General features: G+C 31.1%; 1 protein-coding gene across 3 annotated transcripts in view; it reads right to left on the bottom strand.

The window, feature by feature from the left end:
- LOC118192022 (cell adhesion molecule Dscam1-like) overlaps positions 1–13,440 on the bottom strand; it is a 1,213,535-nt gene that overhangs the window by 393,961 nt on the left and 806,134 nt on the right. For all 3 annotated transcript variants that reach the window (XM_085823265.1, XM_085823266.1, XM_085823267.1), the window contains exons 12-13: positions 6,754–6,901; positions 1,539–1,687 (exon numbers count right to left, since the gene is read on the bottom strand). In XM_085823265.1, coding sequence (XP_085679391.1) covers positions 1,539–1,687; positions 6,754–6,901 — 297 coding nt within the window. The remainder of the gene's footprint in view (positions 1–1,538; positions 1,688–6,753; positions 6,902–13,440) is intronic.

The raw sequence follows: 13,440 nt of genomic DNA, 5'->3' as shown, positions 1-13,440 counted from the left end.
ATTAGCATACTCGCTAAAGATTACAAAAAATATACAGTTTCATTCTTACTACATCTGGAATGAATTACTCAAATCTTCATAGTTGTTATTTACTACAAAATATAACACATTGTATTGCATAGCTACATCTATCTATTATATAGTTTTTATTTACTACGAAATATAATCACAGTATTCCATTATTATTACATCTAGAATTAATTATTCATGAAAATCTCTGCAGTTCTTATTTAATGCAAAATATAATACACTTTATTTTATATCTATTCATTTTGTCAATTTCGAATTAAGAAGTAGTGGAAAGTTAAAAAAAAATGAAGTGTGACGTGACAAATAATAAAAGCATTAAATTATTCCTTGTTATTAAGTATTACTAATAAATAAGACGCTTTTGTCAATACCTTTAGGTTAAAAGCACATTTCGTTACTATACAATGCGTTTCTCTTACTCAGACTTACGTGATTAGGGATCAGCAGATTGAATACCCCGAAAACTAATGAATAATATTTTGAACAATTCTACACATTCATAAAAAAGGCTGTAAGCTTTCAGTATATATAATACGCCCAACGGGTGTGTTTTTAGAGTTTTGTGTGTTATCTTTATTTATTAAATATAATTTTCTTCACACTTAAACGATAAAATTCAGTTCTAGAGCAATATGATAAAATAATTTTAAAAGAACATATCTCTAGAATTTCTGGTGTGTTGGTGTTGGTGTATTTAATTATGGCAAAGCACACGAGGGCTATCTGCCTACAGGGAGGGATGCCTTTCGTGGAGGACTTTCTAAGGGAAACTGGCTCGTATACACGTTACACATGGGGAAAACCACGAAAACGCCCATGCTGCCAGCCCGTTCGCGGGATTCGAACCTCAGACCGAACTACCAGTGTTCAGCGTCTTTACCGCTCGGCCGCTGGTGGGCCCCTAGAATTTCTGATACACTGTCTCGCACGCCGGAAATAAAATGATTTTCTTTGCTTTGAAATCGTTGAGTTTGTTAATCAAAAATTCGTTTAAGTTTTACAAAATATGAAATAGATAATAAAATAAGTTCCAAGTTTGGGCTTTCAAATCCCTATACTGGGGTGGAGGATTACGTTATTCAAAATTTGATGTCTCTAGGTACCGTTGTGTTATCACAATGCGAGAAACATAGATATATTTATGCAGATTTTTCATTATTTAATTTTTTAATGTAATACAGGGCGGTAATATTCGGTGGCAACAATTTGAAACGTGATTTAACGCATTTAAGTTTTCAACGTAAAATGCCATTACGAAATAAATAGCCCTTCTATGCAAAATCGCCCCTTTTGGCTAAAATGGACTTGCTATTTTCTCAAAGATTTATTTTAATCAATCATAACTTTTATTATTATATGAATTTTACTGTATGTAAATATCACGAAAAAGAGAAAAATATTCAATCTTGAAATATTATACATGCAAATCAAACAGATTAACATTAATTTAATTAAATATTTTGAATATATTTAAGCAATTTATAAAATATATCACTCGCAATATTTACCTTGTACAATTAGTCTGACTGTTGTTTTGTCCTCTCCGAAGGGATTCGAAGCAGAGCATGTAAAGGTATCAGAATCTTTACGTAGAGTAGATTTTATAATAACTTCCGATATTTTGGTGCCTCTGCCTTCACTTTCCCGAGTAATGTATCTTGAAATAAATGCAAAATACTGAATTTAAAAATTAAGATACTTTGACATAAAATTTCATGATCAATGCAAATCAATACTGACATATTCGTAACGCAAAATAAGCTTAATAATAATTGAAATAATAAATCTTCGGATACGAATTCTGAACTTCTTATGAAATTAATCCGATTCATATTCATAGTCCTTTTTGGATTATAAATGACATACTGAATGTAATGATTCAGAACTTAATACAGTCCAAAAATCAAACAAATTTTAAAGCGTTGTATTATAATTTTTATATTATTTTTCAGATTCAGAAAAGATTACTTATGATATAATTTTGCTGAGGTTTTAAATTAGCTTGCAACTGTTTCTTTCAAGTATAAAATTAGGATTTAATTTTACATATTAATTTCTGTAAAAATGTAATCTTTTCATAAAAACATTATTTAGAAAGCAAATGTTTTTACTTTGCAATGCTTATTACATGAAATATCTCGTTAGAAAAAATTTATTTTCCATTATAGATGAATGATTTCAGATTTTAGGATTTTTGAATATGTGTATAATGTTCCTAAAGTATTATCAATTTTTAATAATGGAATCATGTTTTACTCTATACTTTGAGCTACATTTCAAGTATAATATTTGTACATCATATACAAATTTAACAACTGTATTTTAACTTCAGTACTAAATAAAATTTAATCGAGTGCATAAATTGTAATATTTATTGCTATAGAAAATTTAATATTTTTGATAACATTTCATAAAACCTCAAAATGAAATTTAAACTAGGAAATTACATGATTAAAATCTGTTTTATTCCAATTTGACAAAGGATAAAATATAAGTTCCGCTTATCTTATTTTATATACTTCTGAAATAGTATAGAGCTATAAGCAATATAGGATTTTAAATGAATATATCGAACAAAAGTGTATAATAATACCTCAAAACGTTACCTCGAAGCATAAAGATTTGAATGTCATTTTGGAAAGTTGTTTTCTTGATATTAAATGTTTTATGAGTTACGCAAAAGACAATATTATTAAAGATCTTCAAAAACTGTTGTGGAACTTACATAAAATTAATTAATGCATAATGTGAGATAGCTCATAAAACATGGTTTGGGTTTAGTATATTATGGCAAAGCTCACTAGGGCTATCTGGCTAAGGGAAGGGATGGCTTCCTAGACGACGTTCTAAGGGAAACTGGCTCGTAAACACGTCATAGGACAAACCACGGAAACGCCCATGCAGCCAGTCCGTTCGTTTGGATACGAACTCAGGTCGGAACTACCAGTGTTCAGCGATTTTACCGCTCGGTTGCTGGTAGGCTGTCATCGAACATGAAACTGTATATTACTAGAATTCATACTTCGATAATCTGATAAAATTAAATTGCGTATGTCTTTAACTTTTTTAATTAGTAGCTTGCAGGGTTTGAAATTATAGCAAAAAAGAAAGCACTGTTTTTGCGGAACAAAAGGTATAACTGAGTGTTATTCATAAATATTTATTATTAATATTATAATAAACGTATTATTAATATTATAAAGAGCACATGCTGAATAATTTTTAGAAATATATATTTTTTACTTTATTCTCAAAGATTTTTTTAATCTTGAAATTAATTTATTAGCTGAGATATTATCCAGCATATGTACGCAATTAAATGATAAGAAAATTTAAAACAAAAACTGCTAAACATATTACAGGAATAAGTTTGATTATATTAAGCTAATATGTTTCATAATACTAGAATGTTTTTTTAAAATATGTACAATAAATAATCCTCAACACTTCACTTCTACTTCTCACCTTCAATTACAACAAAATTCATTATCTGCGATATTCATTTAAATTATTTATTCGTTTGAAAAAAATTGTAGATTCTAGGTCAGAGAAAGAGATTTGTAAATGTTTGAATAATAAAATTCTGACATGCATATTCTTTAGAAAACATATTCAATCTACATTACGAAAACGACTGAGAAAGAGGCCTCCTTTTTGTGTGTAATAAAATCGAAATGTTTATGATACGCATATTAAAAAGGAGATTTTACTTTTCTTGGAAAAATTCACAAGATATTGCTTAGTAAGAACTAAATGGTGCAAAATAGAATGGATTTGGAACAAATGTTTAGTACAGTGTCTGCAGGGTTTAAAAATGCAGCATTTATATGAATGGAATACATTAATATGGTACTGATGTGTTTGTTTTATTGAGGTAAAGGAGAGGAGGAGAGCTATAGACTTATTTAATAACAATGCTTAATTACATTTTAGGAAGCTATAGAAAGTACATAAACATATATAAGTATTGAACAACGTTTCTATATTTCTATGATTTCTTATCTTTTCTGTAATAACCCCAGAACATGGAAAGGAATATAAAGCATTATAATATACTGATATTAAAAATAACAAAAACACAATTGTATGGAAGACAGTCTTTAATAATAAAATATCTTTGAAAACCAAATAAACAACATTATTATCAATCAGACAAAGCAGAATATTAGAGAAAAATGTAGTGAGGCTAAAACTGTGATAAGAAGATGGCACGGTTTCAAGATTCCATATAGTTCGAATATTGCTTCATTCCTGGTGTTACGATTTTTAATATTTTTCCTCAGATCACAAAAAATCTCTGTTTAATTTAGAAGCATTTTATGAAACAATTATAAAGGCAATTCTGACATATTAAAAACTCGCCCGTTTAATAAAATATGAGGTACTGAAGAGGTGGAAATGATTTTTGACCCTGCTTTAGCTCTGACGACAGTATTTTAAACAATAAATTTTAGAAAGAAGCTTCTGTTAGCTACTTTCAATTGTCAAGCAAGTGAAACCTATTGTTTATGTCGCCAGCAAAGTATGAAACGTCGGCATTCTATAGAATGCCTAGGCATTGCACAGAATGCCGAACGATTGCATGCAACGTATGAAATATTGGAATTATTACATACCTTTCCTAGGTATTGTATGTAATACCCAGACATTCTATAGAATGGCAAATGCTCTTTAGGCAAAGTATGAAATATGAAATTATTACATACATTTCCTAGGTATTGTATATAATACCTAGACATTCTATATAATGACAAATGTTCTTTAGGCAAAGTATGAAATATGAAAATTTTTACATACTTTTCCTAGGTATTGTATATAATACCTAGACGTTCTATAGAATGACAAATACTCTTTAGGCAAAGTATGAAATATGAGAATCCTTACATACTTTTCTTAGGTATTGTATATAATATCTAGACATTCTATAGAATGACAAATGCTCTTCAGGCAAAGTATGGAAAAAAAGTTACGATAAGGGTTATTATTTAAAGAACGTTCATTCCTCAAAAATACAAATGTTATTTTGAAAATTTAATTAAAGAGTGCCATTAGAAAACTCTTATTCGAAATCTGTAACTAAAATAGTGAGATGATCTTTAAACATTATAATAAATTTGTATTTTCTATCTGGCTGAGACTGGGAATCAGTAAGATCTACCGGACAACGGAAATTAAATCTAGAAACAAATATAAGTTTCAAAACAATACCCTTTTTAATACCTTATTGTTTTTTCTTGCACAGCTCTTACAAAGGTGGTTGTAAAATTCAATATCATTACGTGCAACGTTTTTGTACTTGGTTGAAAGTTCTTTCAACAATCTGTCACGTCGTCTGTGTCCACTACTCAAATGAGGTTTCATGAAATAACACGGCGTCTGTGATGTAATACTGTATAGTACTGACGCTTTCTTTTAACAGGATAAATGAATGTACTTTTTATTTTCCGCAAACATCACATCCTAGAGAGTCAGCAGGCAGTAGTACCGTGGTTCCTTCTTAGCAGTCATTTTGGCCTTTGTACGTCATTTATTAACCCTTTGTTGCATCATGTCCAATATAGAAGACAAAATTTTAAATTTGTTTATTCTTCTGTAAATGCCTTATAAATAATTCCATTCCTGTGTTTATTCATTCTATATTATTATAACTTTCAACTGTTGATCATAGATGGCTATATAGCGTCACTAAGTAAAGCATTGCTGTTTGGAAAATGGCTGCTACTTCTGTTTCCAAGTTAGTATAATATCTCATAGTAAAAATTATATGATATTGTTTACGTTTTCTTATACTGCCATTTTTATTCATAATTAGTCATTTTAAACATTTTATTTAAAATGACAGTTTGAGAAAATTGTGGAGTGATGGATAAAGATCTATCGAAAAGAGTGAATTGAAACCCAAATGTACTGCTTATCGAGCCAAAACACTACTGGGAATGTTTATGTTTGGCAAGGAATTTATAGAACATTTGACATTTGAATCCAATAGATACAGGTTACAAAATCGTACCAAAATGAATTCAATCACAATCGACGAAATGAAGGTAATTTGGGGGATCTGTATGTACATGTCAGGTGTAGATTTACCATTTAGAAGACGGTAATGATCACTGCAAACAAGGCAGGAAATGATTTCAAATGCAATGACCGAAAATCGTTGGGAAGAGATTTGTAAGCATGTATTTATATGCATGCTGTCCACTGTAGTGAACAAACTGTAGCAATTAAGTAAAACGAAATTTGTTTATTTTTTTTAAATTATTACTAATGTTATTTTAAGTAGAAAAATACAAACATATTCGTTTAACTTCTCTAGATTATTTGTATGCAACAAAGTGCTAACTTCTGGTAAGTAGTTTCATTCTTCGAAATGAAAATAGGAAATGTATTTCATACTTTGTGAATTTGTCATTTGGCATTCTGAAAAATGTGTGAAATATGAATCGTTTCTTACAGTGCCGGGTAGGTTTAGGCATTATATGAAATGTCTAGACATTATATAGAATGCCGGATTTCAAACTCTGCCGGTAACATTTACAAAATGCAGAATTATATGATTATTCATTTATCTCCTTTTTAACAAAATACAAAAAGCCAATGTTAAATTCAAAATACTCCTTTCGCCTAAAAGACATTTGAATTAACTTTTGCAACAATTCAACTGCGGTTAAGTAGTGCATAATAAAATTATCAGTTCGAATCATCAGTAAATGTTATTATTACCTGTTCTCTGGATAGAGACTGAGAGGAAATCCCTCCCTGCTCCAGACGATGTTCAAAGGAGGATCCCCAGAAGCAGAGCAGGAGAACCGAGCTTCTTCGGACTTCCTTACGTGCACCACCTGGGTCGAAGTCTGAATCTGGGGAGCAGCTGCCAAAAGGAGGGGAGAGAATGTGACGGATTAAAAAGTGCTTCTGACATTTTAATTAGAGCAGTTATTTCCTTCCGCTTGGCCCGAAGCAGCGAAGAAAATACTGCTTTTCCCGAACTGTCAAGTGGATTTATAATTGCTAACTGAAGTGCAAGTTGCCATTGCAAGAGTTTAAAGAGCTTAATTTTTGAGATATTACGCGTAATGAGTTTTCGTTGCAAACATTAATAACGGAGCGGAATTCAGAAATTAATTTATTAAAGAAGACCTCATTCGCTCTGGAGAAATTTTAAGAACTATAAATTATGAGTAAGTCTTAGAAGCAACATTCTCATTCAAAATTAAGTATGTGTTTAAGTGTTGCGTTGATAGGGAAATTAAGTCCATTAGGATGAGAGAGATGTTTACTTAATTTAAATATCCGCCTTTGATTGTGCAATTACTTATATTTAATACCGTTTTCTTAATTTGGAATCCTGGAATATATTAAAAGATTAATCGATTCCAGATATAGATGTTTATGATTTCATAAAATCTTTTAATTGAGTTTTTAAAAACTGCGCTTATGAAATTAATATTTTTGCTAGTATATTTTATGATTTTCTGCATTTCAAAGAGTTTAATCGGTTCATTTTATTTTTGTAGCAAATTTAGTTAAATCGTATTATATTCAAGTCATATGTTTAAATATGTATATATTATTATCAAAAACTAAGTACTCAAATATAATGTTTATTACGATAATACTGTAATTTGTTTTAATAAAATTAGTTGCATATTTGCTTCCATATTCTTGAATTACTATTTGAATTTACTTGAATTTAGTTACTGGTGTTATGATGCCAGTTGAAATCATTTTGATGCATAGGTTAAAAACTAATAGCTATTTTAGATAAGAATAAAAGTTAATGGATTTGAGCATAATTTCATATCTTCAAATATTCTGCGTCTTGTACAAAATATTATGAAATGCACTTCTTAACGAATTATTTTAATTATGGGAATTACACAGATGAATCAGTTCTTAAGAAATATCAATTAAATTGATCTAAAACAAACACTAATTATAATAAGAATAGTAAACTTAATTACCATTGTGTACATTGTATTGCATTTAATTAATAAACAGGTACAATCATAATACAGCATTTTATATTAGAAGCTTTACTCAAAACTTATTTTTCTTTAGTGTTGCACAGTTGCGCACAGAAAGCGCTGTAGTATCTCAGTACCTACGTAAAAAATCACTGACACAGTTTTAAAGCATATAACCCAAGCACTGATTTTTTTCCTTTCTCTACTGCTATTTTCTTTTTAATTGTGAGTAATTAAAAAATGGAAAATTCAGTTTTGATGAAGCTGTTCTTTTACTGAAAATAGCATCTGCATTTTAATTAAGATTATTAGATTATTATTGTAACATTTACATTTGAAAAACTGGATTTTGCCTTAATTTAAATTTTTTAAAAATCACATTGGCACTACCTAATAAAATTCAAGTAAAGGAATACGTCAAACTGTAGAAATCAGAAATATTTGTGTTTAATGTCTTATTGGTGAATTGCTGTATTATCACTTTTGTTTTGCCTTGCAATTTATCTTTGAAACTGTACTCATAAACTATTTCCCTTGGCAAACAGCCTTATACAGGACATTTATGATGCTATGCCAAAGCGTCCGAAACTGAGCTTACCATTAGAGAATCAAGAGATTCATTTAATACACTTTAAAAGTTATAAGTTTCATTTAAACTATTTGCTGTGTTATATCATAACATAGCAAATTAATTTCTCATTTTGTTAAAAAACACACAGTTACTATGAAAGTTAGAAATGCATAAAAATCCCATGTATATTGTTACGAATTTCGTACATATGTAAATAATTTCGTAATAGTAAATGAAGCTTTGCCTAAAAATACGACTACAGAAGCAGGTCTAATTAATCTTCAGGTAATCTCGCCGAATTGGCGAGACGACGTCAAGCTGGCGATTGTTTTGGCAATTCATATTTTTCAACAAAAGTCAAAACAATTACAGTTATACAACCAACCGGACAAAAATTTCGACAAAATTCACCAAACGTGGCAATTATTTGGCAATATATTTCTTCGATCCCTATATAACTGAAAATGGGATGAATGCCTTTGTAACTGTAATCGTATCCGGCCATCATATGCAACTTTAACCATATATGTTCTCCAGTAATTTCGAGATATGGAACAGACTGGAAATTTCTGCGGTAAAACTGTATAAGACTGGAGATAGCGGCAGTTCTCAGTTCTTAGTTCAGAGTTGACATCGAAGTATGGGCTTCGCTCTTTAGATGCGTTTTGCATTGCATTGTATTTAACCTTTTTAGTAGTTGGAAGTGGTAAACACTGAATGTGCTCTCATACTGAGAGGACCTGTACAGGTAATTTAGTGGAAGTTTCCAGAACTGTAAAATGTTTTTTTTTTTAGTAAAATAAATTTCATCAAGCTATCATCGGTCTTGTGTGCGTTTAACCCATTAAGAAATCATACACACGTAAAAATATTTATATTATTTATTTTTTCGTTTATGTTACTCATCCCATGGTCTTTGTTAGGTGGTCAGATTTACTAATTTTCAGAGAAAAGTTAGCAGTAAAAGAATATTCAATTGGTCAATGAAAATTTAATGAGATTTTGAATCGTGCATCGTATATCAGCTTTAAAATCATTTAGAGTAATATGGCACTTCTCTGCATATCTAACGCAAATCAACTGTAAAATTCAAATTTCTATAAAATTATATTTTTCCGCTAAAAATAAATTTAATTATTTTTTAAAAGAAATAGACATTTCCTTCCATTGTAAATACTAAATCTACAGTATTTAGAAAAGCAAAAGAAATTTAATACTTAAAATTTCTGTAATAGTTCTTCTATAATTGATTTTAACAAAAATATTATAATAAGTGCATATTCATTCTATTTTCGTTTTTAGAAAATCGATATCTGTTAGGTTTTTAATCTAGATTCTAACATTTTTTTCTAAATCAGTAATTTTTAAAGGGTTCTGATCCCTTCTCGTTTTAGAAATTCCTTGGTTTTGAACGTTTACTGCAAATTGATTCAGGAGATAATGAAATCGATAAATTGGATATACGTTCAGCTGCATATTAATAGAAAATTTCATGAGCTTCTGGAACTACTTTAGCTATGTTCTGACATAAATATGATCTCATTGATTTACGATCACTTAGTTCATTGTGTAGATATAATGTAAACAGTCTACAGAGATGAAATGCATGTAAACTTCTTAAAGTCTTCCATAGCAGAAAAATGGAGCACGAAAGAAATTACATGTTTATTATTATTTTGATTATATTTTTTTATTCCTATTCATGTATTTTTTAAGGAGAACAGTCATTTTGTCAATATAACTATAGGAACTTGCCCTGTTTGATTATTGAAGACAGTTTTTGTTAAATTTCACATTAAAACAACAGTAAATGCTTTGTTGTTGTATTGTTCGTATTACATGAAACAATGATTGCCAAATCCTGTTCCGATGAGAGGTTGGATTTCTTATTTTCCACCCCCAATTTCGAGGAAGAGTACCCGGGGGAAATTCGGGAGTCTTTCTCCCATCTCACCTTCCAACAATCCACACGAGAGGACTTTCGGCTCACCGCATATTTAGAGTGCCGCCATACCACACCTACGCTATACATTTAGAAACATCCACATTTTTCCCGGATTTGAACCTGGACCCTTCGTTACCGTAGTAGGCTCTCCTAACCACTATAGCGTCTGGGTGACAGCAACTGCTTTGGAAGTGAAGACAGCATCTGAATCAAAAGATTCATCTTATCCAGAGACAACTTCAGGGAGGGAATGCTGTAGAACTGAAGCCTTCCCAGAGCTAAGCGCCCACCAGCGGCCAAGCGGTAAAGTCGCTGAACACTGGTAGTTCTGTCCGAGTTCGAATGCCGCGAACGGGCTGGCTGTATGGGTGTTTTCGCGGTTTTCCCCATGTGTAACGTGTATACGAACTGCTTTCATAGTCATTACACTTGAGCGATCATGATTTAGCTCCACGTATGCAGAGGTGTGGTGGCAGTGATGTTGGCATGTTATTCCAAGGATTTACGAAAATTAAAACAATACACTTATTACGATGATAAGCATGATACACAGCACTATAATAAATATAATACATATTCAAGAATGTGGCTACAAGATTATAGCCCTTCTGACACTTCAAGATACGCGTCTGAACATAGTGAGTTACAAGAATTAACTGAGCTTTTTTGGCGCGATGATAGAGCGATCTATCTACTAAGGGCAGAACACTACTTGTACTTATAAGCGTTGACGAGGTCGTGAAAGTACTTGGCTAGTTATTTCATTGTGTTTTTGTTCAAATTTCGAAATTATTGTAGTGTCTTTTGTGACTTTGTTGCCAAGTGAGTAAGGTAGGTAAAATTAAAGGTGTTTGTATTTACATAAGATGTGAGGTTTGATTTGCCAGATTTCTTAATTTCCATTATAAAGAATGAAAATAACACATATTGTATTTGAATGGGACTTTATTTAGAATTTGAGTATGCTATTATTACTAAATTATTATGGCTGCTTAGTGCGCTAAATCATTAAATTTTTCATTTTCTGATAACATGAATTTCTACATGAGTAATTACATAATTATATTGTTATTATTTCAGATTCTCCCAAAAATTGGAGAAAAGATTGCAAGCTTCTCTGATGAACATTTTTCAAACCAAATAAGCAAAAACTGAAATGCAGGAAACCAAAGTAGTTGATAATGATGGTGGTGATCATCATTGAGTAAGTAGTACTATTAATAATGATGATAATAATGACGAGAGTTTGTTATGCCCTCAAAGTTTAAGTACAGAAGACAACGACATCGTGCTACTGATAACAAAAATCTTGCAACAAGTTTAGATGACTGTAGTTGTTTGAACGTACATGGAAGTCGACCGAAAATTAACGAGTTTCCGTGAAATAGCGCTTAAAGCGAAATGTTCAACAGAAATTTTCAGCATAAATGGTTCAGAAAGTATTGCGTACTTCAAAGTAGAAGAAGCAGCATTTTGCAAATATTGTGTACTTTTTGCTATGCATTATGTTGGACGCACATCTCTTTGTGACAAGAAGGATTAAAGAAATGGAAACACACTCTAATCCTTTCAGGTCCAATGGGTTATATAAGTCCCAGTAGACGTTTAGAGAAGCCTAGAGAGAATTACACGCATCAGTTTACTACGTAGTTCATGTCTCACGGGTAGTAGGAATCATTTCTAACATTCCTACTACAAAATTGTACATGGTAGACCATACACTACCACTACAATATGGTTGTCCACCACTACAATATGGTACCATACCACTACAATATGGTAGACCATCATTCAGGTCCAAGTTGTTGGATATAGGAGATAACTTACCCATCAAAGGGCCTACTAGAAGAAGGTGTCACAGTCGTACCAAGAAAAAACAAGAGAAAAGCACTAAAACAGTTTGTGTGGCACGTAATCTACCACTATGCAAAAACTGTTTGACTTCTTATCACACATAAGTTATAAATAAAAATAGTTTCTTTTGATTTTTTCTTTTACGTGTCAACAATTTAGTACTAATGGGACACATATGTCCCAGCATTACCACCCAGTGGGACATATGTTTTCCAGGCCCCCGAAATCCCCACATGTTCTCTACATATAATAAAACAAAGAGTTTGTCTGCGCGTGTGTGTGTCTTTCGTTTGTGCTGCGCGTAAGCTAATAGACCCACGGCTACGAAATTTGGTACATAGGCGCATCTAGATAAGAGCCAATGCAACTCGAAGCGATTTTTTCGAAATTCGAAATCGAATTTTTTTTATTTTAAGTTTTGAGACGAAATCGCGTCATTTTGAGACATAATGGCCTATAGGAATGCAAGAATTTTACTCTACGCACTCTCTTTTCACATCGTCATGAAATGCAGGCACTTAGCTATTTTACGAACGTAAAATAAATTTCGTGTTTCAATAAATCGATTAAATTCAAATTTATTTAACAAAGTGAGCTTAACACATTTTAAATGGGATTTTTTCTAAAAACGTTTATGTTTAAAAATGTACAGTTTATTTTTCTTTGATTTTTGGACACGTTAAACTTTCATCCTTGCTACTGCTTATACAAAAAGAATTTTGGAAAAATGATAAGATTTTGCATTTAAAAAAAAATTAAATGAAGCTTCCGAGTACACTTCTCACATCTAACATCTTTACAAATGTGATTTTGGCAACAATTTTCCTTTCTTATTGTTGCTGATAGATTTTTGATGAAATCGCATCATTTTGGATAGTTTCATTCTTTTAGAAATATGGGTTTGGCAACAATTTTTTATCGTATTTTTATGTCACTGTTTTTAAGAAATTGCCATATTTCATTGCCATTTTTCCTTCCTTGTACGAAGTAAAAAGGAAGTATTGTAATCGCGAAAAGTTTCAGGCAGCATATTTCAACGAAAATATCCCATTTTGACCTCTTTCAAATGCAAT

The sequence above is a fragment of the Stegodyphus dumicola genome, chromosome 9 (assembly GCF_044657685.1).
Source record: "Stegodyphus dumicola isolate Sdum_Otavi_A_Nest chromosome 9, ASM4465768v1".
NCBI lineage: Eukaryota > Metazoa > Arthropoda > Arachnida > Araneae > Eresidae > Stegodyphus > Stegodyphus dumicola.
Note: the sequence above shows the minus strand (reverse complement) of the source record. Positions and strands in the feature narration are given on the sequence as shown.